The 27,841-nt window shown below is 44.6% G+C and overlaps 1 protein-coding gene across 2 annotated transcripts in view; it reads left to right on the forward strand.

Annotated features, from left to right (window-relative positions):
* Positions 1–1,806: 1,806 nt before the first annotated feature.
* The window catches only part of si:dkey-246i14.3 (ephrin A4), a 35,516-nt gene continuing 9,481 nt past the window's right edge, over positions 1,807–27,841 (forward strand). The window contains exons 1-2 of one of the 2 annotated variants that reach the window (XM_056379746.1): positions 1,807–2,448; positions 23,633–23,931. In XM_056379746.1, the coding sequence (XP_056235721.1) occupies positions 2,321–2,448; positions 23,633–23,931 (427 nt within the window). In that variant the 5' untranslated portion in view covers positions 1,807–2,320. The remainder of the gene's footprint in view (positions 2,449–23,632; positions 23,932–27,841) is intronic. The other variant, XM_056379745.1, reaches the window with a different exon arrangement.

Raw genomic sequence — 27,841 nt, forward strand, 5'->3', positions numbered from 1 at the left:
GACATCTCCATGAATCATCTTTATCTTGATTAAAGTTGTTTTTGAAAAAGTACCAGCTTCTTACTACAGTCTGAGCTATGTGCTCTTACATGAACATGCAATTTTCTGCAAAAGTTACAACATTGTTGGTTATTTCACGAGAGATTACACCCACACAGTCCCAGTGAAGCAGACTGAGGTTTTTTGAGTCTTAAACTCTTAATAAATAAAACCTTAAGATGTTTTTCCCCCCAAAACCTAAACCTGTTGCATAGATATTCATAGCCATAGAGGAATTCTTGACATAAATATGGGTGTAATTCTGAATGTAGATTTACTGTAAGACAGACTCTATGGTATGACAGACAATGTTTGCTGAGATAAACTGTGCCAGGAGACAGGAAAAAAAAACATATTTGACCAGTAATGAGAAGATCAATGAGAGCGAAGATTAGGACGGATGATGGATAGAGGTTGAGGGGAAAGGTTTTGGAAAGAGTGCTTTTAATGATGAATAGCAGACACACAAAAATTGAAACAAATATTAAAGAGGAAAGAAAGAAGGGAAACAGAGAGAGAAGAAGAGAAGCTGTGAAGTTGGGAGATTTCTTTTTCTCTCCGTTTTGGAGAAAGAGGCGGGATAATTTAAATGAATTTTCACAAAGCATTATTAACCTCTGGCACAAAATTTGTTAGGAAGTGTCTGGTCCCATAGATCAATCACAATGAGAGCGAGCGAGCGAGACCCCAGCAGAGTGAGTTACTCCTCTGTGGTCTGCTCCACGTTTGCTGAGGGAGCGCTAGCTCACCAGGGACAAATTAGCCACACAGGAGCACTGAGGCATCATGGGAAATTAATGATCAGGACCTCCAGGAAGTGAGCTAATGAGTCCTAGGCCACACGCATATGTACACTATGAACCACACACACATGAGGGGGGGGTGGGTGTGTGAGAGGAAATAGCCAGACATGCATTTGCAGCAGATAATAACACAAAGCCATCAATGTAACTTTGTCTGGATGAGTGATAGTGCTGTTCCAAATAGCAGGGTTAGTACCTCTCTCAATCTCTCTCTCTCTCTCTCTCTCTCTCTTACACACACGCACACACACTTAGAGAATCAGATAATTAGAGAGGACCACCAGTGGCTTTTGCCCATGGAGGCGTAGTGATTACTGTCACTACACCTTCCCCTGGGGCGACAGACAACACTCAGAGAATTAATACTTATCAACACACACACACACACACACACACACACACAAACACAAACACACGCACCTAATGCAGCCAAGTGTAGCTGAACTAAATGTGGATCTTGCAGACTATAGTCAATGGGGTGGTGGGGGCCCCCCCCGCTGTTTGATTATCTTGTGTGTTGGGTAACTGAAAAAGAGCATTTTACAGTGTAATGCTGCCCTACATGGAGCTATACTGGAAGTGGAAGCTGTGAAGCTGGAGGGGGCAGTTCAGGAGGGAATGAAGTTGGGGGTTTTGCTTGTTGAACTGTGTGAACCTCCACTGCTGGAGTGCCTTTGAGCAAACACCCAGCCAGCTGCTGCAGAGGAGCTGCTGGCTGGAGGTCGGACAGGACAGTGCCAGCTGTGTTGGAGCCTGCTGCATGAAATGACTTTAAATATGCTGAACTCTCCAGCTCCAGAGGAGGAAGGAGGACAGAGGGTCCCAAGCTTTCCTGAGGAAAAAAAAAAAACTGGAACAGTGACAGACTGTCTCCCCACACCAGTCGGCGCACCTCACAAAGATTTAACTTCCCACCACAGTATCACACATCACCACACCCTTGTCCACTGATTGGCCCAAAGTTTTCCCCGGCACCGCCCTCAGTCCTGCGGATCCGCCCTTCTCGCGCTGTGCAATCTGTTGCTGCCAAACCAGCTGGCAGTCCCAATTCATATTCTGATCTAATACTGTACTGGAAACCTTGGCCTTTAAACTCAGGTTCAGTCTCGTTTATTAGCCTGTTACTTTTCAGTGAGAGCTCCAAAACCATGATGCACAATCTGGACACACTCTCTACAACTTTTCCCTGTGGAAGTACACACTTTCTGCTCTGCAGCCAGTGAATACTCAACTTTTTTTCTTTCTTTTTTTTTTTTTTTCTTGAGCGTCTTTAATCAGTTTACCTTTGTACATCATGCGAAGCTTCAGCAGCAGTAGATGACGTAGAAGTTTGACTCGGTTCGTGAGTTGCCGAAGCTGCTGGAAGGAAAAGTTGTTCCCCGCGAGCTTCTGTCGGGATTCCTCCTCCTCACCTGATCTGCTCACCACACCCTCCCGGCCGGTGCAGAGCCTCTCCGCGGCCCCCAGCGGCGGTCAGGATGGGCTCCCTGACGTTGACACTCCTCGGAGCTCTTCCCACTTGGAGAGCTACGATTTTCCTCTTCAACATCATCTCAGCCGCAGTGGCTAAAAGACACGTCGTGTACTGGAATTCTACAAACACAAGGTGAGTGAACTGCACTGATGCTCCAACCGGAACAAAGGGAGGAGACGGGGAGTTTCTCTGAGCTGCTTCTCACCGCGGCCCGCATTGAGGTGTTTAGGCCTAATGTTAAAAATGTGACTCAATCTACTTTGCATAAAATAAACGCCGCTGGTCTGAACTTGCTCAGCCACGACGTTGCATAACGACCACAATAATTCCTGCTAAATGAGTCAGGCTGTAGTTGGCTTAAAGAATCTCTGCTATGCAGCAGATCACGTCCTTGTGTGCTTAAATAAAGAGTGGGCCAGAGCAAGTATGGTTTCCTAAAACTTGCCGTAACACAAACGCTGTCAGACTGTTTTTATTCCTTAAATAAAAAAGCTTGAGCTCCGGGGATTCAGCCTGCTCTCATTTAAAACACAGTGGCCTGATCTAACCTTCCTCCTGCATGTAGTTATCTTTATCATAATGACTACACTCTAACCCTGGCTTTCACCTGGCCCCTGCCTTTTGGAGTTAGTGATTATGCTCCTTACAGAGTACCAGCAGTAAGTGTTTGTTCTGAATAGTGCCCTAGATGGCAATCTGAGGACACAGGTGTATATTAAAGTCTAAAGTGCTGCTGTGCATAAGTGAATATGTGGTCAGCTAATGGGAGGGTGTGTATGTTTGTGAATATTTGTGTGTGTGTGTGTGTGTGTGTGTGTGTGTGTGTGTGTGTAATGGGTTGATTGGGGCCATTAGCAAGGCAGAGTCAGGCTCACCTGCTGATCCAGGTGTTCCAGTCTGGCTAATTGAGGGTCTGAGGTGGGAGACCTGCAGGGCCAGTAAGGGCACTGCCCAAAATAACACATCCGTCGTTCCGTCACCCGCTTATTTAGAGACACTCTCCATAAGGCCTGATTCCCCAAACGCTCTTTCAGATGAATGACCTTTTTACTTAATGGCCACAGAGACCATTCTTGTATTTTACATTTATGGATGCACAAAATACGACAGAAATATGACTCTTGGGGCTTATAATTTCCCCAAGGCCTTCTTTGTCAGGTCTGCAGGACTCATCCTGTATAGCCTACTGGAGTCAGCTGAGGTTATATCCGGTGTGTCCAGGTGGGTGAAACCCAGTACTGTAATTGGGATCCTACAGAAATGTGGTGGGGAGGAACACTGCGAGGATTAGGAAGCACCTTCTTGTTCCCCAGAGATTCAGGGATGAATGGTCACAGCCTGTGGCAGGGCCACACAGTCGGCTGCAACACCACACAATCACAATGCCATCAGCATCACGGCGGAGGGTAACCCACTGTGGCAGAGAATCACTCTCATCAGCAACACCACCCAATCACAAAGCTATCAGCAGAGCCGTGATGCTGCACCCGGTCCAGAATCCCCTGGGTTTACCGCTAGGACTCACTTCCTCTCCTCTCCTCTCCTCTTCTCTCCTCTCCTCACTCTTCATTACCTTCCTTGTTACATCCCACTCTCCTTTTCATTTTTTTTGTCTGCACTACCCGCTCCTCCTTCGCTCCTTCGCCCCCTTTATCTCTCACGACTCCCTCCTGCCCAGTGATGGATATTGGCGGTGTGATTAGTTGAGCTTCAGTCATTTTCCCATACCATATTTTCTATTAGCTGCCTGCCAGCCAGCCAGGTTGTCCTGAGGCCTGTAAATGTGGCCTGGCCGGGGAGAGGGACCACAGGGACAGGAGAGCTATGCCTTTGCTGGCATGAAGCTACAGTGCAGGGTCCAGGACTGCACTCGATGTTCATGGTACAGAAAGCACTGAGGAAAAAAAAAAAGTATTTGTCCACAGTGTTCTAATGGTTTAAAATTAAGCTATTATCCTTCATTATTGAATATTCCAAAAAGTTCTGGACTCATCTATTAAAACTGCTTTAATCATTATTTTTATATTAACAATGAATCAGATGACTATATGTGACAAACCCACAGAGATTCTGCAGTTTCCCTCAGCTCTCAGTTCATTGCTTTTGGTTAAACAGCCAACTGTACTGTTCTGATTCAGTTTCACAGCTTTCATCAGCGTTGTTTATAGCGAAATAGCTCCAACAAACCACCCTGGGCAGCACCAAACTGCAGGCAGTTAAAGTTAAGAACTAGTAGAGGATTTTTTTTTACCAGCTTAAGAGCCAGATATTTCCCTCAGCAGTTGACAGAGAACAAAATAGGGCAAATATGGAATTTAGAAGATATGGGAATTTTTTTTCCGTTCACACGGTTGGTCGAAACACAACTTCTCTCTTGTCTTTAAATAGGCTAACACCACAACTTTACAAACTGATATATCAATGTTGTACTTCCAAAAATCAATTAATGTAGGTTTTTACAATCACATATTGAATTTATTGGAACATGTTGGCAGAATGTTATTGATTCGGCCTTTGTGCACCTTCCCATTCAGCCCTCATTGAGAATGTTGGTGATGTGGGAAATAAAACTTTTTGGACGGTTAAGCTAATAAGCCGCTTTGGCTGCTAAAAGCCAAAGAATTGCACGGATCTCTGACACTGGGAAAACCACCTTGAGGAGGAGCTATGGCTGCCGTTACGCTAAAGCCTGAGCTCGTATATAATACAACTGTAGCTGGTGAGCAAACAGGCTCTTTTTAATACATATGACAGAAGACATTCTCTTTCCTTCGACATCTAGATTTATGGTTTTAATGAAGCAGGGGCAGTGAAGTGGAGACTGAAGGGCCTCGTTGCTCTGTTCTTTGCTGACTAATATGGCTGTAACAAAGGCTCAGTGAAACACTTTAACTGGCACACATTTAGCACCCTCCAGATTGAAAAATAGAGCTCTGAAATGGAAGTGATAGACTGACTGCAGGGTCAGCGTTGAACATTGCGGAATCAGATGCCCTGGCCTCTTTCATTGTGGGGCTCAAGTGGTTCGATTGCCCTCTTTTATGATTTTATGAACAGAGTTTACGATCACTTACAATTTTATAACAGTGTATCTCAGAGCGATAGTTCCTTATTAGAAGAGAAATTATTTTTTACTTCCTTGAGCAGTTAAAGCTTAGTGAAATATTACAACTAGAGTCCTCTGAGTGTGTGTGTGTGTGTGTGTTTGTGTGTGTTCCCAGTGCTGACACGATACTTCAGCTTACCTCAGCTTTAGTGTACTGGTATATTCAGCCCTCCCTTGTGCGTGTTGTTTATAACCTGTTGGACCAAATAGCTTGACCAGAATACCTGCTGATACAACAGTGTCTGCTTCTTGTGCTACATTCATCCTCATAAATTTACTGAGAATCTGTCAGGAAGTTTACCCAGAGCACCAAAACTTAAAAGTATTGAATTAACTCTTTTTTCCTCTTGCTTTAGAAAGAGGCTTTTACCTTTGTGTATGAGCTGCTTATAGATTTGTAACAAGAATAAATGTCACCCATACCTGAAGCAGCTACTCCATTTCCTTGTCCTCTGATTTACCCCTTGTTCTTGGCTCACACCTCTACCTTTCTTTTTCCCCTTTTATCAGCCATGGCAGGAGGCAGACTTGTTGCAACAGTTCCTCTGGATCACAGCTCAAACTTCAGACTCTGCTCTCCAACTCTTTGCTTCCTCTCCTCCCTGTACACTCTCAGTGTTTCTTCCCCGCAGAGCAGCGGATTAGCATTTTTTTCAATTGGAGATAACAATATTTTACCATTTACATGCACAACAGGAATATTGTTACCCATTTCTTGCTTACACTTGAACTCAGTCTGCAAGTTTGGACACAGACCTTAAAGCTGTTAAAACAACACCAGACCAGTCTAGACCCCTCTGAACTCTCTCGCTCGCTCTTTTTCATTCCTGCCTCTGTCTCGCTCTCCCCTCCTCCGACAAAGACTGAGGTCGAGCTCAAAAGCCAGTGAAGCATGTTTAAACGGTGTGTGAGGAGACGAATATTTGTATTGGTTTTTCTGTATCTTTATTGAAAGCAGCCCTCATAAGTCTTCCGTGTAATCTCTGCTCTGTTTATGCATCATTTCCCTCTGTGTGCGCTCACGAATGATCTAGTTTAAATACCAGAGTAAATCACATTCTGCATACCATACCTTCACACACACACACACACACACACACATCTGATCTGTGGGCGCTTGTGCGAGCAGACACACATCCAGTATACAGTACAGTGAAAGCAGACTATGCTTGTAATTGTGTTTTGTCAGGTGAGGTGACTGCAGTTTTAGACTGATTTCTTTTTTTTCTTTTTTAAATTTTTTCTTTTTCTTTTTTTATTCCTTCACCCTCAGGTCCGTCTGTGTCTATTCCTCCTCTGTCGTGTGTGTGCATGCAAATGAATCTATTTCTCGCCCTGTCTGCTATCTCGCCTCTCTGTGTCTGTCTCTGTACTAATCTCTGTCTTCCCCTGGTAAATGATTAACATGGAGAACCTGGCTGAACTATAATCAACAAACCCACAGTGAGGTAATTACCACTTTATTCCCTGTCCTGCTAACAAAGCAATAACCCCCCCCCCCCCCCCCTACTCTTTCCATGCCTCTCTCTGGTTTTCTCTCTCTCTCTCCTCATCTGTCATCAGGCTGTATCAACGTCTCTCTCCCCCGTCTGTGTCTTTTCTGTGTCTGCTCGTTGTCTCACTAGCTGCTGCTTTGGTCTGTGTAGATCCAAGAGGTGTGTTGTTTGTGAGTGTGTTTTTGTGTCCTATCTGTCTCTGTAAATGTGCTTTGTCCTGTTTGTTTGTGGTATTGAGTGTATTATCTGGAGGTAAACTGTGGATGAGTTAACTCTGTGCTTCATCTTCTTCATCTCTGTCAGAAAACAATGCAGGCCAGTGATTTTAGTGATTTGCGCGCCTGTGAATTGACATTTGGTGCCATTGTTGTCGGGTGAAGTTCATTTCAGTGGAACAATAGCTCTGTCAGAGGTGTGTGCGGCGTGCGCGCGTGTGTGCGTGCGTGCATGCGTGCCTGGAACTGACCGGCTGGTTTGCGTAAAACGGGAAGTCTTTGTTTCCTTGAGAAGAGATGGAGAGAGTGATAAATTTCAGTTCTGGAAAAACAAAACCCAGAAATTGTACCAGGATACCCAGCCCTATTCCAACACTCAAGCCTTTGATTCACTTGTGATCTCGCACATGATTCATGTTCCTCACTACTTCTCTGAGATTTCTCTCCCACTCACAGCGAGCAGCGAAAGTGCCTTTCACTGGAAAAGTCCTCGGTTCCGGCCAGCGGTGTGCGGCTGTGGGAACATTCACCAACCGCTGTGCCGGCCTCTCGTCTAAATAGGTCATTGTTTTGTTCCCACGTGTTAGTTGAATTTAGGTGTGACTGAGGTGTCGGAGGGAAAAGACGTGTTACCGCCTTTAGATGCTTGGGTTTTTTGTTTTCTTTTTGAAGGTGGGGCGTGCAGATAGAGTATTGTGCAACTATGCCTTTTGCTCTAAAATGTCACGTGGCCTCATTTTAATTTTTATTAATTCAAGAGAATCTGTACAGAGGCAGGTTTAAGTTACGACTGACTCACACTGCTCCCTGCTTCTTTTTTTTTCCATGTGTGAAATCAGTAATCCTCCATTTTTACTATTTAGTGTTATATTAAACCAACATAAAATATGGCACAACAAAAAAAAAACCTTTTTGTTTGAAGTGAATACAGATACACAGATACACACACACACATACGCAGGAAGACTCGAGCACACTGTGTTGAAAATGAGGTTTGGGCACAGGCCTAGCGGTGAGGATGTCTGTATTAAAATGGATCAGATAGTCACAGTGCAGCTTGGAGCTGTCGGAGCAGACATGGTGTACAAGCATGAAAGGACGGCCGCTCTCTCCTCCTGGTCAGGATATTTAGTCAATCGATACCAATTTAACACCCAGATATTATCGCCGGCTTCTCGCATTATCGCCAGACTGCATATGGACCCATCTCTTTCCCAATTTCTCTCCCCAACACTGCCCTGCTTCTCTGTGTACACACATACATCAATATTAGGTTGCATTAAGTTGTAATAAGTTGCATTGTATGAATGTCTCCAAGTGGGGTGGCACAGCTGTGGAATGAAATGAGGTTCAGTGTTGTCTGCGGCCGGGGGTTGGCACAGCGCAGCCGTGGCTTTGGCACAAAATGGCTGCTGTGCTGTATGTGTGTGAAGAGGGCGGTTATGGTGGTTAAGGGCTGTTGGTGAGCACTGAGCGGGAGCGCATTCATTCATTCATCCATTCATGGCACCACAATGAGCGGGCATTGTTGTAGGTGTCAGCCCAACTGTGTGTGTGTGTGTGTTGTTGTTTTTTTTTTGATATACAAAACAGCAATTAAACTGTGTGCGTGAGAACATGTGAACCCTAAATGTGGGAAGCGGCGTCAATTTAAGCTTGACCAAAACAACACAATCTGCTTGTTGTTTAGCCAACATGTGCATTTTTTTTTTTTTTTTTTTTTTTTAGAATTTCACAAACACGCATGCAGGGCGGACACACACACACACACACACACACACTCTCACGAACGTATAAGCTCGCACAATGCTCTTCCACTCAGCTCAGAAATCCTGCCAAGAGGCAACCTGGGAATTCCCTGAGACAGAAATTGAATTAGTATTGACCCGGGCCGAGCAAAAGGCTGTAGCAGGAACCTGGATTATTGTACCATACAGTGTCCTCGCTGCCAGGAGGACACTGAGACATGCTTTACCATCATGCCTCAACTCTTCAAACGGTGCTTAAGGACAGTCACTGCAGGAGTTCTTTCTTTTCTTTTTTTTTTTTTTACATTGCCTGTGTTCTCACTTTCTGCAGTTGCATTTCCTAGAAAGTGCGCCTGCTTTTGTATGTACACCGTGCAGTGATTTACGTTTGTTTTGGTCACTATTAAATGAGTCCTCCTGTGGTCAGCTGCCTCTTAGGACCTATTCTGTTTATCTCGTTTCCTTTTTGTACTTGATTTGAATGTGTATTTTTGTAGATTTCTCAGCGAACGCGAATCGTTATAAATGTGATTTGTGGTAGTGCATCTTGTATGCAGTAGATGTAGCCAGTTAGATAAGTAGGTTAAATGCCACACATTCTGAGACACAGTGCTGAAGTAAACGTCCATGGTTGGTGATAATGTTTTAAAGTGTTTAATATTCATATCTGTTAGCTTTAAGTGACGCAGTATGTCCCTGGATTAAAGGAAAGACTCAGTTAGGAGGCTTAACCGTTCTTTTTAGCTAGCTGTCCATGTCACAGAGTGTCTTGCAAAAACCAGCAAGACGTGATCTTAAGTGACATTTATTAAGACTTGAAGAAATATTATAAATGTGCATGACATACCTCCATAATCCTGCCATGGGAAGGCTTAATGAAGGATACAAAAGTTCTCTGCTTTAAATGAAATCACATAAATCCACTCAGTGAGGGAAACCTTCAATCCTAGTAAAAAGCAGAGAAAAGGGAATACGCTGCATCATTTCTCATGTCTGGCCTTTTTAAGTTGCTTTCTTTTGCCTGCTAATGACTAATGGTGCCTTCTGTTGGCATTTTTAAAATGATTCTGTATTGTGAACCAGCACACAGCTTGGCCATGCCATGTACACTCTGCAGCGCAGTGTGTCACGAGTGTGATAGTGTGAATCCAGTCGCTGTGGAAGAGTGTCAGCGTGGCTGTCTTCACACCAAGAACAAACTTTATGGACTAATAACCCGCTACGAGGCGCAGCTCCTCTACACTTTATCTAGACACAACAAAGACGTTCTGATAAAAAATACTTGAAGAGGTGTGAGTGTGTGTGTGTGTTTAGTGGGTGTGTGTTGCACGTTTTTATAAATTATTCTGTTTTTTTTTTTGTTTTTTTTCGAATTACTTTCTCGTAGCTGTGGAAAAAAACAGAGCTTCAAGTAGTCGGCTATATTCCCAGTTCCTAAACACACCTTTTATCCAATGCTTTGTGTTTTCCAGAGAAGATGGATCACATGACAAATGTTTCACTATGTAGATATTTTGAATCTGCTTTATGATTCTTGGAGACTTTTCCATGGTGGAACAAAAACTAATATTATTTTGGCATTGCCTCCCAGAAGTATGGCAGCACAGCCTACTTTCCAGCCCCCAATGATGTGAAACACACACATTCCTCTTCTCTGTTTCTTTCTCTTTTTTCTCTTTTTTTTTTCGCTGGCACACACACACACACACACACACACACACACACACACACACACACACACACACTCCACATATGAATATACACACTCACTCTCTGCTCCTTTTTCTCGTCAGCCCCCAGAGATGGTAAAAACATTAGACCTGCAGTGGAGGGAGTGAGGGATGGAGAATGCGTTAAGGAGAGAGGATGGTAGGGAAAGAGTCAACAGATTTCAAGTCCCAAAACAGCTCGGGAAGGCCCCCAGGGATGGAGGGATGAGGTGAGAGCGAGAGAGGGAGGGAGGGAAGAAAGAATGTCAGCAGGTATTACTATCACTGTCACAGGCAGGCGTGAGGAGCCCCCCCCCTTTCCCCATGCCCCTCCCATCATACCAACACACATGCAGGGGTTCACGCACACGCATGCACGCACACAAACACACACACACACACACACACACACACACACACACACACACACACACATTGTGACACATACTCTTATACAGGTGTACCAATACTACCGCTGCCCTGCCCACATACACACTCTCACACACACACACACACAGCTGCTCGGACTCCGGGAGGAGCCAAAGTAGAAATCACACCCCATTTAAAACTGACACTGCTCTCTGTTTTGTGTATCTGTCAGAGAGAGAGAGTGTGTGTGTGTGTGTGTTTTGACTATGCATACTGTTTATACATTTTGTAAAATTACAAAACCTCAATAGTAAAAAAAGGAAAAAAAAGATGAATGGAATGTGGCATCATGTGCTTATTTAAACTTGCCAGCGCTCAGATTTTTTTGAGGCTTACAGTAAGATGATGAGATATGGTTTAGGTGTGTGTGTGTGTGTTTGTGTGTGTGTGTGTGCGCGCATGCCATATTGGGATGTGTTATTTTTGTAGCAATAACCAGTACCACATGACTTTCAGTTGTGCAGTAATGCACAGCTTGATCCTTGTCTCCTGGTATTCTTCACTGCTATTTTTTCTCTCTGCCTCCTTGTTCTTTTTTCTGCCCTTCCTCCTTTTTTCTCAACATTTTGTTCCAATCAAATCTTTTATTTATGAGTTTGAAGGATACAGACCTTTTTTTTTTTTTTCCAGAATTAGTTCTTTGATCAACCTGCAGTTGTGCGGTTACATGAGTGGTATCCATAAGCGGAGCGACCACCGGGGCAGAGGGTGCGACTGCCCCAGGGCTCAACGCTCCATTGGGGCCACTACTGAGCCACATTTTGGCTTGAGTGCAACAGCAGATGTCTGTCCCTGACACTGACTGAGTAAAGTCACACCATTGGTTGGCCGAATGCCGCCAGACGGAGTGCTGAAGTTAAAGTGTAACTGATGTGTGTGTTTTTTTTTAATCTAGCTAGGCGGTAAAATGGAGAGAAAGTACAAATCAGGTGCATCAAAACACGAGGAGCGAGAGAGTACGTTTAATTATATCCCGTGCTCCTCTTACATCTTTCTCGCCTTGCTCAGCTTTTCAACACACGACGATGGAACTGATAATCAATCTAATGTTACTGCTAGCACTACTAGCCTGACAGGCTAACCACAAGGCTAGCATCGATCAAAGCATAGCATGAGGGAGAGGAGGATGAAGGGCTGGGATATTTACAAAGTTCGTTAACCTGTCTGGATTATTTAGTTCTATGGTGGAACACACAAATGGACATCACTGAATTACACCAGGCTGAGCAGGGACAACAACTAGTGAGTGAAACATCCATAATTAGTATTTTATCGATTTGAAATTTTGGAAAAAATCGTTACGAATGTTAGATTAATCTGTTGTTTAACTTCATGTTTACCGCATTTCAGCACCTGCCTGTGGTGTTGGAGGATGTCTACTCTGTATTTGAATAGTCCCTGTATAGTGTTGTAAACCGCTGTGTCTATTTTAGGTTGATTTTATTCCTGTGTAAGAAAGAAAGGACTGAACAATTAATCAAAATATTATCAAAATTGAAATATGGCCAAGTGCAACATCCAAATCTCGAGCGCTGCAAGTTTTGGATAAAGGTAAAATTGTGTTTGTGGTGCTACAGATATGCACCAGCCTGCAAATCATACACTCCAAACGTAAAGGCACATGCTTGTCTGGTTCAGACCCCAGCAAGAATCACATCATCATCATTTTTATCTTTTTCTGTGAAATTGAAGTGTTAGTTACCATTCCCTCTAAAATCATGACTCATTGCAATCACAATTTCTTTCAGAATAATCGAAATATGATTTTTTATTTTATTTTTTTGCACATTGTTCATCTCTATAAGAAAGTCATGGCACTGAGACAGTGCACCTGCCTGTCGCTGGTCGCTGTCTATCTGCATGTGGGCCTCCACCACACGCTGTTCTCTGCACTGAAACCCTTTAACACGACTGACAACAATTTGTCTCTATGGATAAGATAGGACATATCAGCTAATTTACAGTTGTGAATTTTAAAATGATTATCAGAAGGGCCCCCTCAAGAAATCTTGCCCCCTCTTGCCCCCTCTGTGCTGAGACTCAAGCTCCGCCCCTGCTGGTATCTATTCACCCTATATTTAGTATATATATCCATGTTTTATCACAGAACATTATGTATGTTATTGCCTTTGTAGGATCCTACGGGAAGTTTTATCATCTATTACACTGACAGGCTGCTGACATGTCAGAACGCAGAGTAGGGAGGTAGACCCTGTACAAACTGTAAATACCTGTCCATAGGGAAAAGGTGCTCGTTATTTCAATCATTTAAATCTTCCTTAAAGCCTTAGCCCTCCTGTTTTTTGACATTTGTGAGTAAACATTAATTTTTAAAAGAGTTGCTCTCTGTCACTGTCCAAACCCTTGTTTTGTTATATTCATCAGTTGGTTGTAATTCACAGTCTGAGAGCATAGTGGTTGTTTTTTTTTTTTTTTTGCTGAATGGGAGTGGGGAAATAGCCTTGTCCCAAATCTCCATAGCTATGGCCTTGTAGCAGGAGAACTCATGAATCTCATTGCTCCCCCATTCAGCTGGAAATGGAGTTCTTGTACTCAGTGCGCTTCTCAAAACACTGGAGCAGACGCTCCGTGTTTATGATTGTGGAATTAATCTGTGTGTTCTCCTAAAATACATCCAGTGACAAATGCGCAGTCATGAAAGTCAGAAAATCCCTTACTCCCCACATTTTTTTATTTTACATTTAACGAGCTTCCCTGATAGATTTCCTCTCAGAAAAGAGAATTATTCTGAGCAGTGTTGTTCTTCATCAAAGGTAGATACCGAATAGCTAAACAACCGGGGCTTTTTTCATGGTATTTGCTAACTTTGCAGCTGATTTACAGTGGACTTTGTGTTACTCTTCAGACTTAACGCTCACACATAGGCCTGCTGTACCTCCTGCGTGTTAATCTTGTAATTTTGGGTCATTGTGGTTCATTACTTAGAGTAGCGACGAGTCATCTTTAATCCCAAATTAATCAGTTAATCCCAGTCCAGTGTCAGGCTGTTGTTGCTAGCGCTACATGAGACTGGAGTCTGCACCTCTCCTCTTGACCCTCGCCACTTCCTTCCTCTCTGCTCCTAAATCCATCCACCCCCCCCCCACCCCCCCCCCCCCCCCCCCCCCCCCTTTCCCTCTTATTGTGTCTGAACCCTTCATCAGTATTACGGAAAGTAACTGGCCCTTTCTAAGAAATTCAGGGGCATCCGGCCTCGAGGCAAACCATGCCATCCAGTTTTATCAACCCAAATGTCGAAAGCATGAATTTTATTTCACACGGTTAAGCTAATGCACTGGAGCTGAATTGAATTTATAAGTAACGCACACGCTCAGTAGCCTTGAAGCTGAATGGACCGATTTTGTTTAAACATTTCTTGATTTACTTTAAAGACTTTGTTGATCTGTATTAGACATCAATGCAAGTGGCCTACCTCTGGGGTGGATACGTGTGTGAGGGTGGGGCGGGCGGGCGGGCAAGTGTGCGTGACTAGAACAAGACAAAGCTGGCTGCCTTGAGGGTGAATAAGGGGAACCTTCCATAGCCCCGATGCACAGAGCGATATGAATCTTAACCGTTGTGACGGAGAAAGATGGAGAGGGAGAGAGAAGCATGGATCGGCTGTGAGGGAGGGAGAGGCGAAGGGGGCAGTTTGGACTCCTGGGATTCCAGAGCAGTGACCGTGAAAGTGCTTAGATAAACAGAGAGAAAGATGGCAAGGGAGGGAGGGAGGGAGGGGGACGGGGGGGGGGTGGAAGGTGAAGTGGGGGAAATGGTGGTGGGAGAAGCAATGGAGGGAAGAGAGGGCAAGACGGAGTAGGCTTTGCTGACAGGGGAAGGAAATGAGACCTGCTGAAGATGGGGTGAAAGAAAGCAGATGGGAATGAAACCAAGTATAGAAGTTTTTAAATAAGTTCAGCGGGAGTCGGAGGGACTGAGAGGGGCCAGCTTTACTCTATTTACTCCTTAACTCTGGTGCCTCTTCAATCTATCTCTCTCCATCTTCTCCTTTTCCCTCTCCTTCCCTCTGTTTAAATAATTCAGGCCTGTTGGCTGTATTAGGGCAGGTTTCCCTGACATGTCTTAACTGTGTGTGTGTCTGTGTGTGTCTGACTGACTGACTGACTGACTCGCTCACTGACCGACTGAAGGACGGCTCCAGTCCTCCAGCTGGCCATTCCTCCGCTAACAACCACCAAATAATCAGACACAGAGGGAACGTGAGAGGGAATGCACACCTGGGATACAGAGTCGGTGCTGCCGATCCGGCATTGACCTTCACATCATGGAGAGAGAGAGAGAGACACAGAAACAAGAGCGCAAGAAGGGGGAGAGAGAGAGTGTCTACCGCATCAGAAGTGTGACCCACTTAGTAAATGATGGATTCTCAAAGCCAAGTCTAATTTATTGGATGAGTGTGTTTGCTTTGCGAGCGCCCCTTTTCACTGTGAAGTGTATTTGTCCAAACGTGTGTTCGCGTGTGTTTTAAGGTGTGTTGCTCGCATTTCCTCCTTAACCCACTTACACAGGTGGGCTTTGCTGACAGACCTTGGACACAGATAAGTGTAGTTAAGATAATAGATGAGGGTGCCGACGAGTGAACACCTTAAGAGGAGGATTAAAACATAAAATAACTCTTTTTATTAAGTCACAGATAAAACTATAACGCAACGTTATTTACATACTGTTTATTATGTGATGTAAAGGATGACACCAGCGGCACACATCTCATGACAAAAGAGCTTAACTGCTGTAAAGTTGGGTTTGGTAAAGTCATCTTGCTCAACATCATAAAGAAAAGGATATTTTTTGAGATTTTGAAGGGGAAACTAAAGCTCAAAATTAACGACAACATACAAACAGGCGGCACTGACAAAAGGACCAGAGAAAACAAGTTGAAACCAAACAGAATGCATGTAATGATTATTTTCATTATGGAGTAATCTGTTTATCTGGTTAACTGTTTGGTGTATAAATAGGGAAAAAGTTTCCCAGAGGCAGAGGTGACATCTATAAACTGCTTGTTTCATCAGCCCAACTACCAAAGATATTAGATTTTCAGTGGCGATCAGCGGCGAAAAGCTGGACATTTTTAGACTTGAGAAGCTGAGACTGGAGAATGTTTGGCATTTTTGCTTGAAAAAAGAACCTCAGTGATTAATCAGTTATCAGAGTTGTTGCACATTATTTTGTCGATTGTCTATTTAAAATACTTTTTATCTCAGTTTTTCTTTTTTTTTCTTTTTTTTATATTCGATAGAAAAAAGTTCCCCCTTGGCCTTGTACTGCCTGCCCCATCAACACAAACCTAATATAACCAACGTTTTGTGTAAGTGTTACTTCAAAGTTAACATTAATTTGTTTAGCTACACTTATTTGCTCTGGCACTTTGTGTAAAGCTGAAGGGTCCAAACAGCAAAGTTAAACATGAGACAAATGATGTTGACACAGTAAATCAGCCCAGCTGCGTCTTTGTAGTAATACACTTTGATAGATTTCATAAATAGTTTGAATCATGGCTTTTTGTGTCCACCCATCATAGCTGTCACTGTCTTCCTCCCCGCTCCCTCCATCCTGTCGGTGTCTAAGCGGTGAGCTACTGTAGCTATATTCAGGTTTATGTATCCAGGCCTGGCACCTGTACAAATCAGCCCTGTATTTACACTGCAGCTCCATTTAGTCTGCAGAAACATGGAGAGCACTCATTACTCTGAGGTTTAGGCTGTCCGACAGAGGGATGCAGGAAAAAAGACGGATGGAGTGAAGGATGGATGGGTGGGGTGTTGGCTTGGCACCAATCCCAGCTCCGGATTGGTTGTTGTCCTGGCAACGGCACGTCTGACCTTATTTACCCCCTTGCACACCCCTCGGTGTACGCGCAGTGCGTTCTCGGCCATGCACATTTCTTTTGCCGCACACACTTCCTCCGTCACTCTTCTCTGCATGAGAGCCGAAACTCTTCCTCTTGTGCCCCCCCGCCCACCCCCAGCTTCCTCTTATAAGTTTGACCACCCCCACGCAGAGCAGGTGAGAGAGTCAAGTCGGGTAACACTTATAGCTGCTGCCGTGCTGGTGGGCACAGTGAGGCAACACATCAGCATGCAGTGTCTTTGGTCAAATAGTGAAAATAAAAAGAAGCCATAGACTGCAAGACTGCAATCTTGGCTGTTTATATTGTGGACAGTAATTTCATACCTCCCGGAAAAGTCGCTGGAAAGCTTATTTTAGGATCAGACCAGACCACACGTGGAGAGCGGCGCCTATGCATGACAGAGCTGTGCCACAGAGGGGGATGATGGTTTCTGCAGACCTGCAGCCATATCAAAATGGTTCCGATGGATTCGTTTCCATACTGATTGGTCCTGTGGGCCAGAGTCATGCAATTTTCCTTAGCTCTGATGGCCGTAGCTATACATCCTGTTGTGCTGCTGAGTGCCACAGAATGGACACACATACACTCACTAGAGGAGGACCTATGCTATAACAGGCAGAAAATAGGGTCTGTCTTTTACCTGAGGCTGAGAGTCCCTTTAGGCCTGAAGCAGCAGGTGTGCTTGTGTTTGTGTGTATGTCTGTGTGTTCTTTCTGTGTCCATAAATTGATAGGGAATGTGAGTCCACGAGGCAGCCTGCTGATTTGCGCAGTTTGAATGAGAGGTCGAGTGGTCTGAATGCCTTCTGGTCATTTAATGAAGCCTGCAGGGCAAGAAAAGGTGTGCAACCAATCACTCCATCTAGGTTATACACAGACGCCCACAGCTACAGTGGCCAGCACTTATGCACAGAATTCATATCGATGTATGATGCATTGCAGTGTGTGTACATGTGTGCACTTGTTCTCCTTCTGTCTTTATGAGGACGGAAGGATTTGGTTTGTCTGATGGCACAGGGTTTTCCCCAGGAAATTGTTTAGCAGAGGTGGTAAGCCACTCAGATCCTGATCCATATTAATACAGTGTGTGTTCTCAGAACTTACATGTACAGAAAAACCACAGACTTAAGTGGATGTGGATGGAAGAGGGGGAAAAGTAGAGGGAAAGTTCACATACCATCCACATTCAAAGATTAGAGCCATAGAAAAGGAAGCGAAAGGTCTGGTGTAGAGGAGAAGTACACTTCCTGCTGACCTTGAAGGAAGCACACACACATACACGCAGACACTCACACAGGCATAGCAAACAGGAAAGAGTAGATAACAGCAACAGCTTGTTCTCCTTAAGTCCCTCTTTACTCTCTATGAGAAGCGGCTGATCACCGTCTTTGGCCACAGTTTGGTGACACCGAAAATCTCAAGAGGTGGGGTCTGCAGAGTCTTGAGGATGCGAGGTAGGAGGGGGAAGCTGAAGGGATTTTTTTGGCCAGCTGGGCAGGCAGGGTGGTGGGGGGCCCCAGATGGTCAGAGGTGGGGGGTGGAGTCCTTGTTTGTGCGCGTTGAGGGGAGTAAGCACCAGGTTAGACACAACATTGGTGTTTGGGCTGTAGACACAGCATGGCTTTATGTGGGTGTGGAGGGGGGGCAGCAAATATAGGGGGGATGGGTGGGGGGTAGTCCTGATCCTGCTCCAATTTTATATCCATGCAGAGAAAGATCGAGTAGAAGAGAGGAAATGGTGAACAAAAAGGATTGAGCCGTGCAAATTCTTAGAAAAGGTGCAGTATAGAGTCCATGAAGTCTGTCTCCTTCCCCCTCGTTCTGTGATGTTCTCATGGATGTAGCACTGCAGTTGTATGATTCCCTCTCCTGTTTTCCTCTGAAGATTAGGATAGCCTGTGGAGCGGGAGGTCACTGAGAGCCTAGTTATCTGCCTCGTTCCCTCTTTTCTCCTGTTCTGTCTTCAGGGTCTTTTTGTCATGAACTTCTCTCATACTTTCTTTCAGTTATTTCCCACTGTAAGTCTGCTGTTTCCCCATTAAAGGCTCCCGAAGGCTGGTTTCATTCACCTGCTCACATCAGGTTTCGTTTGTGCTCACAAGTTTTGCTTCAGTCCCTCTCTAGTCACGCGTGTGTCGAAAAATAGATTTTTTTTCACACAGCAAACATTGTTAGCACATTTCCACAAAACAGGTAGGAGTGCAAGGTTGGCGACATTTTAAGTGTGGCTAGTTAGCGAGCAGTAGCTGGTAACATGCTAGCACTAGTATGCACAAGACACACGTCTGTTTTTGTTCAGGCGCTGAATCTAGGAATCGTACAGTTTTTTTCTGCCTCCCAAAGACAGACAACACTGTAGAACACTCCCTTTAACCATGTCTAACTTTGTTAACATTTAGGAAAAGTACATATGACTTCTGGATCTGATGAATCATTTCAAAAGGGAACATTCACCAGTGATGTGAGTCTTTGGGAAAAAGAACTAACATGCTAGCACTTGCCCGCCACTATAACCCCTCCAAGCTAGCCGCCTTGCTAGCTAACTAATGGACAGTATGTTAATACCATCAACTCCAACCTCATAACTGACTCCAAACCAAGCAGTACAGTTTATACTCTGGCAGGGCAGGGTTGTATGAAATTTCAGGGTTAAAAGCTAATATGACTTTCCCAGTCTGCCTCTCCTTGTTTCAAAGTCCAGCAGCGTTTAACTGTTTGTGAAAGCTCTGCACAGATTTACTTCACCTCAGGGCGAATCCATAGATTGCAGAAATTCTATTCTTCTGTATGTTAAAGCTGACATTATTTTATTCACTGAGATTAATGACTCGCCTGAAATGATCTCAGCTGTCACCATACAGCAAACCGCACCCATCTGATACAGCAAAATCAAAAACAAAAAACCTGAAATTCACAATACCATTTCACAAAGTCATCGTCCTGGAGAGCACCAAAGATCCTCCCATGTCACCAAGTAGCGCTACTACATCACACACCATCGAGGCTGAAGCTGTGTCATGCTATGCCTAGCCAAGGCACAGCATGCTGTGCCCAGTCAGCATAGTGACCAGAGTTAGCGGTCACCCTGCTGTGACTGACCACGGAAGAACTGAGACTCCACCAAGCCCCTCGGCCTCCCGTCATCACTACCAGGAACCAGCAGACTTCTACTGTGGGCTGGTTAGTGTACCATCACAAGCATGAAAGTAATTATCAAAACCACTGTGCCTACAATATACATTTTTGGAATTCATCTGGGACGTTAGTGTTGTTGGCATTTTCATTGTAGCCGAATATTTTTATCCCCCATGTTTGTGTGCAGTACTTGCGTTAAGGGCCCCAGCGTATTCAGTATGCGTAGTATGCAGCTGGTGTGCGTGATCGAGTATCTGCTCTGTATTCCTGAGGCCGTGTTGTGGGATTGTTGGTCCTTTAATTATTCTCTCATATTAAAGGATCAAAGGTCTCTGCCACAGTCAACCCCCTGCATTTCATTATAACTGCACACATGCACGCACACACACAAAGACGCTTACACTTATATATGCATCTTTGTGCATGTACATTTACATGGACATTGGGAGGGTATCAGCCATTATTCGGTTATGTTCAATTTTTGAATTTTGAATGTGATTTCCTGTAATTATAAAAAGGGCAAATGCTGGCCTTTTCAAGTTTTCCACTGAAGGGCCCCGCATGTTATTTTTGATTTGGCTTCTCAGTCAGATTTTTCTTTATCAACCAAGAGCTTGCACCAGCCCGCACGAGGGTGTCACTGATCACCCTCTGGCATGAGGGATAGAGCATGTTTTATTCTCCTGAAGTTCTTTCATGTCCTGGTGTGTGTGAACATGTGTTTGTGTGTGTATTCACGCCCACATGTGCTTAAATGCACATGTGTGTGCGTGTATGTGTGTGTGTGTGTGTGCCTGCCTGTTCTGTGTCTTTGCCACCCACCCCCACCCCTCCTGTTCCGACACTGGACAAAACCAATCCTCTCCTCCGCTTCCAGAGGATTCTCCCGCTGATAGGCTACTCCAGCACTCTGTTCTTTGACACCCACAGCTCCTCGGTGCTCCCATGATGCCCCTGTGCTGTCACCACTCTGTTGCGTGGTGGCTGGCAGGAGGGGAGGATGCTAAGTGTAATTAGGGCGTACCCAAGCCTACCAGGGCCAGAGAGAAGGGAAGGGAGGAAGGAAGGGACGAGGAGAGAAAGAGGGCTGACAGTTTGACATCAGTAGAGCACACTGCCTCTGTAATTGCTGGCATACATATGGCACAGGCTGATGGCGGAGGCTTGTGGGAGGAAAAGGGGTTGAAGGGGTAATGTTGGATAGAGAGGAGTCAGAAATAGGAGGGAGAACATGGAAGAGATGAAGCTTCTGAAGAAATAGATGGGGAGATGAATATGTGTCATCCAAAAGTGGGGGAAGAAGAGGGAGGAGATAGAGGAGAAGAAGGGAGTGAGGAGGAATGCAGATTGGGGGTTGGGTGGTGGAAACAGAACCCGAGCATTGCAGAAGAAGCTTGCGGTGAATGACATGTATAGCAGGGGGTGCAGCATGTTGACACAGCACACATCTGTTATTACATACACACACGCGCACACACACGCACGCACACATACACACTCTTCCATAGCTGGTGCACCTAAGTAAACATTTCTCTGCCTCAGAAAGCACCACAGGTAGTGGGGAGAGTAAGTGTGTGTGTGTGTGTGTGTGTGTGTGTGAGTGTGAGTGTGAGTGTGAGTGCATGCGTGCGCTCTTGCTGTTATGTGCTTTTGTGTTCTCTTAACCAAACAATTGAGTGACTTTGTTCGGCTGTAATTAGTGCACACAGGTAATAGAGCTATCGGATGTGGCCACGCACGCATTCACAGAAGGGGTATTGATCAGGGGAGTGTGTGTGTGTGTGTGTGTCTGTGTGTGTGTGTGTGTGTGTGTGTGTGTGTGTGTGTGTGTGTGTGTGTCCTGAGCGAGGGATCCTGATCGATTGTGTCCTGTCCAGTTGATAGATCGCCAATTCTGCACGCTACCTATTGAGCAGGATGCAGCGTTGGTGAGACCTGCCTCCAGGGTCTCACCTGCATCCCCATTGAACACACACACACACACACACACACACACACACATACTTCTTTTTTGCTCCATTATCTCTGCCAGAAATACACGGCGTCCCGCCCACATTCAGTCGCAAAGTTAACAGAGAACATGGATTTCTATTTCAGTTTCTTTGGTCATGCCATACGGCCACATCCTCTCAGACGGTCTCTTGTCATCTCTCCTCTCATCGCTCCATCCATCTTTGATACCCTCTGCAGATTTGCAGGACCACCTCAGTCTCCTGCTTCCTGTCATGTCTATCTGTTTCATTTCGGTTTTCATCAGTTCTGTCTCCTCCTCCTCATCCCCTCCTCTATTCCTCTCATTTATTCTTTTGGTCTCTTCTCTGTCCGCCTACTTAACTTGAGACTACTCCGCCGTCCAACACCGCCATCGCCTCCCCCTCCCCATTCCACGCTCCTTTTCCCTCCCATGTTCCCCTTCACTGACTCCCAGCACTCCCTTCCTCTCTCCTCCGCTCTGTCACCCCTCTATAAAGACTCCCACTGACAGACCTGAACCTTCTGCCCAAGCCACATTCTGCCCCTCATTGTTTTCTCCTGCACTCCATGCGAAGAGGAGACCAATTAAAGTCTGTCTCCTCTCTTCCTCCACTCCGTTGTTCCGCTCTCTGTGTGTCTGCACTCAGACTCTCTGGGGTCACTAATTAAAACACTTTATTTCTTTTCTTTTTTACTCCACTTTTTTTTTTCCACCTGTTCATCCAACTTTTCTCCTCCTTTGGCCTCTTTATTCTTTCTTTTTTCTTTTTTTTTCTTGTTCCACCTTTCTTCTTCAACCTGTTTCAACGACTCTTTTCATCAGCTTCCTTCTGTCTTTCTCTGGGCCCCATCTCATGTCACTCCATCACTCACATCCCATCCCTCCTTTTGTCACAAATTTCTCTCCTCATTCCTTATCTCCTGCTTTGTCTTGTCATGCTGTTGTGATCTTTGTCTTATGATTTTGTCAAGTTAAATTTACCTCTCTTACTTTGACCTACATGTACTTGCCCCAGCCTCTTTCTCTATATTAGTTTGTACACGGATAACTCTTTATACAGTAGCTGACAGGAAGTCAGAATCCGCAGTCTAAAGGAGCATACATTATGCAGCTCTTCTATTCTAATGATGCGCTCTTGTCCAGAGTTGTTGTTATATGCCTAAAGCCAATCAACCTTGACTGAAGACGCGGTTGTGCATGCACATGCACGTCTGCCTGAGTCTGTACACGCCTGTGTATATCTGTGTAGTGGGAGAGTGAAAAGCAAAGGGAGTCAAGATTATTTTACACTGCACTCCCCTCAGTGCTCTTCATTAGCATACGAGGATTTGTTGTTCTCTCTCACTGTCGCTCAACACTTCTCCCTTGCTGGTCTGGAAGTGAAATGGAGTTGTATCAGTGTGATATATCAAATCCCAAATCGTTCTTTAGACTTTATCACCCTATGTAAATGTTACATGTGAACTATCCACATTCCTCCAGGCGTTAGGAATTATAGAATACCTGTCATCTGTCTTCTTTCTTTCTCTGTCTGTCTGGGTTTAATCACCACCTCTCTTTACCCTTCAGTCACGTATTAGTGGATGTAATCGTTATGTGAAATATTAATGCTGTTGTCATTCTATCTTCCAGGTTAACGGCAGGAGATCTGTCCATCCAGGTGAATCTGAACGACTACCTGGACATCTACTGCCCCCACTTCCCCAACAAGGAGACCGTGGGCTCCGGGCAACCGGAGACGCTGGCCCTCTACCTGGTGGGAGAGGCATCATTCCAGGGCTGTGTGGAGACCAGGGGGGCTATCAAGAGATGGGAGTGTAACACCCCCTACGCTCCATTTGGACCAGTGCGTTTCTCTGAGAAGATCCAAAGGTTCACACCCTTCTCACTGGGGTTTGAGTTTCTGCCAGGGCACCACTACTACTACAGCTGTAAGTATAAGAGGTGTGTGTGCGTGTGTGTGTGTGTGTGTGTCACTAAGGCAGGGTGTTCAAAGATTGAAGAGGGTCACTAGTAGGGCCACTTTAAGAAAAAATGCCAAACTGCTGAACGAAAAGAATCAAATTCTTAAAATAAATAAATTAAGACTTAATTAAGAAGCTGGAACTAGGTGTTGTTTTGCATTTTTGCTTGAAAAATAGACTAAAAACTGAAATCAACAATAAGGTAAATGGACTGCACTTATATAATCTTATTGACCACTTGAAGCACTTTACACTCCAAGCTACATTCACACAGCTGTTTTTCAATGCATACAGTGCTTTTTCTATCTCACATTTAAATGATACATCAGGGCCAGTGTCTCGCCCAGGGACACTTCTACAGGCGGACTGGAGGAGCTGGGGATCGAACCACTGACCCTGTGATTGGTGGGCAATCCGCCATACCTCTTGAGCCACAACCGCTCCAGCTCATAAGGAAAAAGTGAAAATTCAGGCTTTTAAAACAACGGAAAATTGTAATCCAAACCTTACCCATAATCCTAGGAGTTAAATAAGAATCTGCTTCATCACTGATTATTAATAATAATTACTCAATCGGCAAAATAGCTGCAGATTAATCTTCTGTCTGACTAATCAATTAATCAACTAATCGTTTTAGAAACAGTCGACATTTAAAAAGTGCCGGGCCGGGAGGTGTGGGGTGGTCATGGCTATAAAGTGTTATAATATGCAAAGTGCATTACCGCTGTTTTTCTGAGAAATGTATTTTTTAGTGAAAGCATGAATATTGGCTCCAGGCTCCATACACTGGCAGCCGAGTAAAACAGCCCAAAAAGAGAAAAGATGTGTAAATATTTGATGTTTCGGTTCATCAGCCTGTGCAAAGACACCTGTGTTGGAGGAAGCGTGTGACCAGGCAGCCCTGCACTTTAAAGGGATGAAGCATCTTCAGCCAATGTGTTTTTTATGAGGCGTTGAGTGTCGGCAAACAGCTGCATATGGCATTAATGTTTCCCATAAATTCACACTGAGTGACATTAATATGATGTTTTCTTAAACCCGTGGGCCGTTACACAATGTCAGTGATGGTTTCCTCTTTCTTCAGCACACCTCCCTGTGGTCCACTCTCCTCACTCATTTATTTCAAACCACTGGTGGGTGAAAAGTGAGGGAGGGAGGGAGAAGATGGCTTAGTGGCTGTAAAATCAGAAGACATTTCATTCTCACTTTTTACAACTTCTGGTGTCAGTCCAACCAAGAGGGGGAGGACATGAAACAAGGCAGAGAATGAAAAAGTCAAGTGAATGCATAGTATGGAAGGGTGACAACAAAGAGACAGAGGGACTGCAAAGTGTAGGAGGAAGAAATGGAGATCAATACATGACGACAGTGAAGGAGAAATAAAGGCAAGCAGAGAAGCAGACGGAGGTAGAGAAGCGTGGAGGAGTGACAGAGGGAGAGAAAGAGCAAAAGATGGACACAGTCTGACAGTACAGGAAGGGGGGGGGGGTGACGAGAGAGGCCAGATGAGTGGAATCCACACCGGAGAAAGAAAAGGGAGAGCAACAAAAGGGATGGATGAGACGAAGGGAGAGAAAGAATCTTTACATAAATTACTGTTGCGGTCCGAAGGACAATGGAGCATTGTGAGGGCATGAGAGCGCGGTTCCACACACACGCTAACACACACATGTATATATGTACACACACACACACACACACACTGGGCTATTGTGGTTGCTCAGGCCAGTTCACAGAAACGCAACAATGGGTTCCCCCCCCCCCGGTCGGGCCACATCGGGCTCAGAGCGATTGTGTGTGTTTTGTCCACATCAAAGATAAGGCGTAAAGTTGGTCCAAATGTCTGGCTCTGGGGTTTGTGTGGTGAATGGGCCCACAGCACTGGAGACAGTATAATGGCATTAGCCTGGGAGAACAGTACAATAGTATTAGAAACACTAATGGCATTAGTTGGCTCAGTCTGAGCTGGGCCCAGCCCCTCTCTCCAGCTCCCACAGACTATGACACTGTCTCTTGGTCTCTGACCCACAGCCCGGGGCTCCTGACCAACGCCCAGTGGTTCTCCATGTCTGGATCCCCACAAACAGGAAACACCTTGACATCCTCTGATAGTCAGCTGCTCGTGGAACCGTTTGAGTGGATAGTAACAGGAGCAAAGAGAACTCGAAGCACTCCGACTCTACAAAACACAAGCGAATTAACAGACCATCACTGACGATATAGATTGCATTTAGAAATGCTGCAAATATATAAAACGCAGACATTAACAGATTTGATAATGCAAGTCAACAGTGATGCGGTCAACATAAGAAAATACAGATATACGGCAAGGCGCACACAACACAGAAAAAGTAATTAGCCCGAGGCTAATGCTAGATGTATAGCCGATATCTTTTCTAAAATAGGATTAGAGCAAAATTATTCCCTATTTAAAACTCTGAATCTGAGTATATATGTATCTACTGTAGTGCCCAGTGGAACAAAAAGCATTGGCATGTACACTACTTTCTGCCATCAACCCCACAATGCGAACGTTACTGTTATGTGACACTACACCTGTCAGCAATGACACAAAACCATTGAACCATTAATAGGCTAAGTGTCTGAAATCTCTATTTACAGGTCACTATACAGTAAACTACTGATTGTATATTATATAGGGAGTTGTAAATAAATGAGCAGTAAATGAATGAGTGAATGAGGGAGTGATGTTGGGCATCTATGGTTTTTCACAGAAGACATTTTGACATGGTGGGCCCAGTAGGAAAAGCACAGGTGTAAATAATGAAATGAATGATGGGTGAATTCCATTTAGCTGCTTCAGTTTGAGAGTCCTTGTATTGTTCGTGCCGACCCACTGTCACACTGTTACGGCTTACTGGGACACTTGAATAGAGCGGAGCCATTGTTCGTGTTAACACCTGTTCGTCTCCTGCTATGATAAGTCAAAATGGCTACTGTGGAAAAATGCAATCACAGTGTTTAAACTAGGAGAAAGCGTGGACGTTTGTTGTTGACTTTAGAAATAGTTTGACAAAACTGATCATAGCATGAAGTCCAAAGCTCTTCAAAGAGATAGTAAGTGGACCTTTAGTTAAGGTTTGTTTTTCCAAACTGAAACAATAACTTCATTAGCTCATTGTGTGTCATCGTTGATGAGTGGTCAGCTTCAGCGAATCAAGCGTCCTGATGTGATGGAACTTACTCTTGTTGTGTTGTGTACAAGTTGCATTTCTGTATGCAGGTGTTTCCTTGATTTGCTGTGCTGTCTTTTTTTTTTTTCGAAATGCAATATCCTGAACGTACTGTGAAAGTGATGATGATGTTTTCTCCACTTTCTTGTGTTGTGTGTGTGTGTGTGTGTGTTGTGTGTGTGTGTGAGCCAAACACTTTTGCCCACCGTAGATATTGACTTATTCCATATTCCCAGTGTTATGATATGCTGTAGCATATCTGTTGATATTATGGATACAAAGTGAGACAGAGTGTTAGCCATCATATACTCAGCTTGTGTGGTGGGTCCCTGTTGAGCTAGCAGCTGTTTGTGAATTATTCAGATATAAAGCCTTTTTACTGCAGTTTCCAGACAGATTTGTTTTGTAAAAGCGATGCTAAACTGACAGGTAATACAGCTGATGTTTGCCTGTTTTCCCATGTGAGCCATAATCAGAATTGATATCGGAAGCTGTTGCCTTCTTTTACGGCTGCGCTCTCGATAGTTTATTTTATTGTTCTTATTTAGTTGTGTAGATAAGTGTGATGTGTGCTCGTCTCTGTGACACAGGGAGATGGTGTAATTCTTTATACTGCTATCATGAGGTATTGATATGGTAGAAGCAAACTTGTTGTTCTGCTTATAAGAATTCTTCAAGCGGCA

Source organism: Seriola aureovittata, chromosome 7 (assembly GCF_021018895.1).
Source record: "Seriola aureovittata isolate HTS-2021-v1 ecotype China chromosome 7, ASM2101889v1, whole genome shotgun sequence".
Lineage (NCBI taxonomy): Eukaryota > Metazoa > Chordata > Actinopteri > Carangiformes > Carangidae > Seriola > Seriola aureovittata.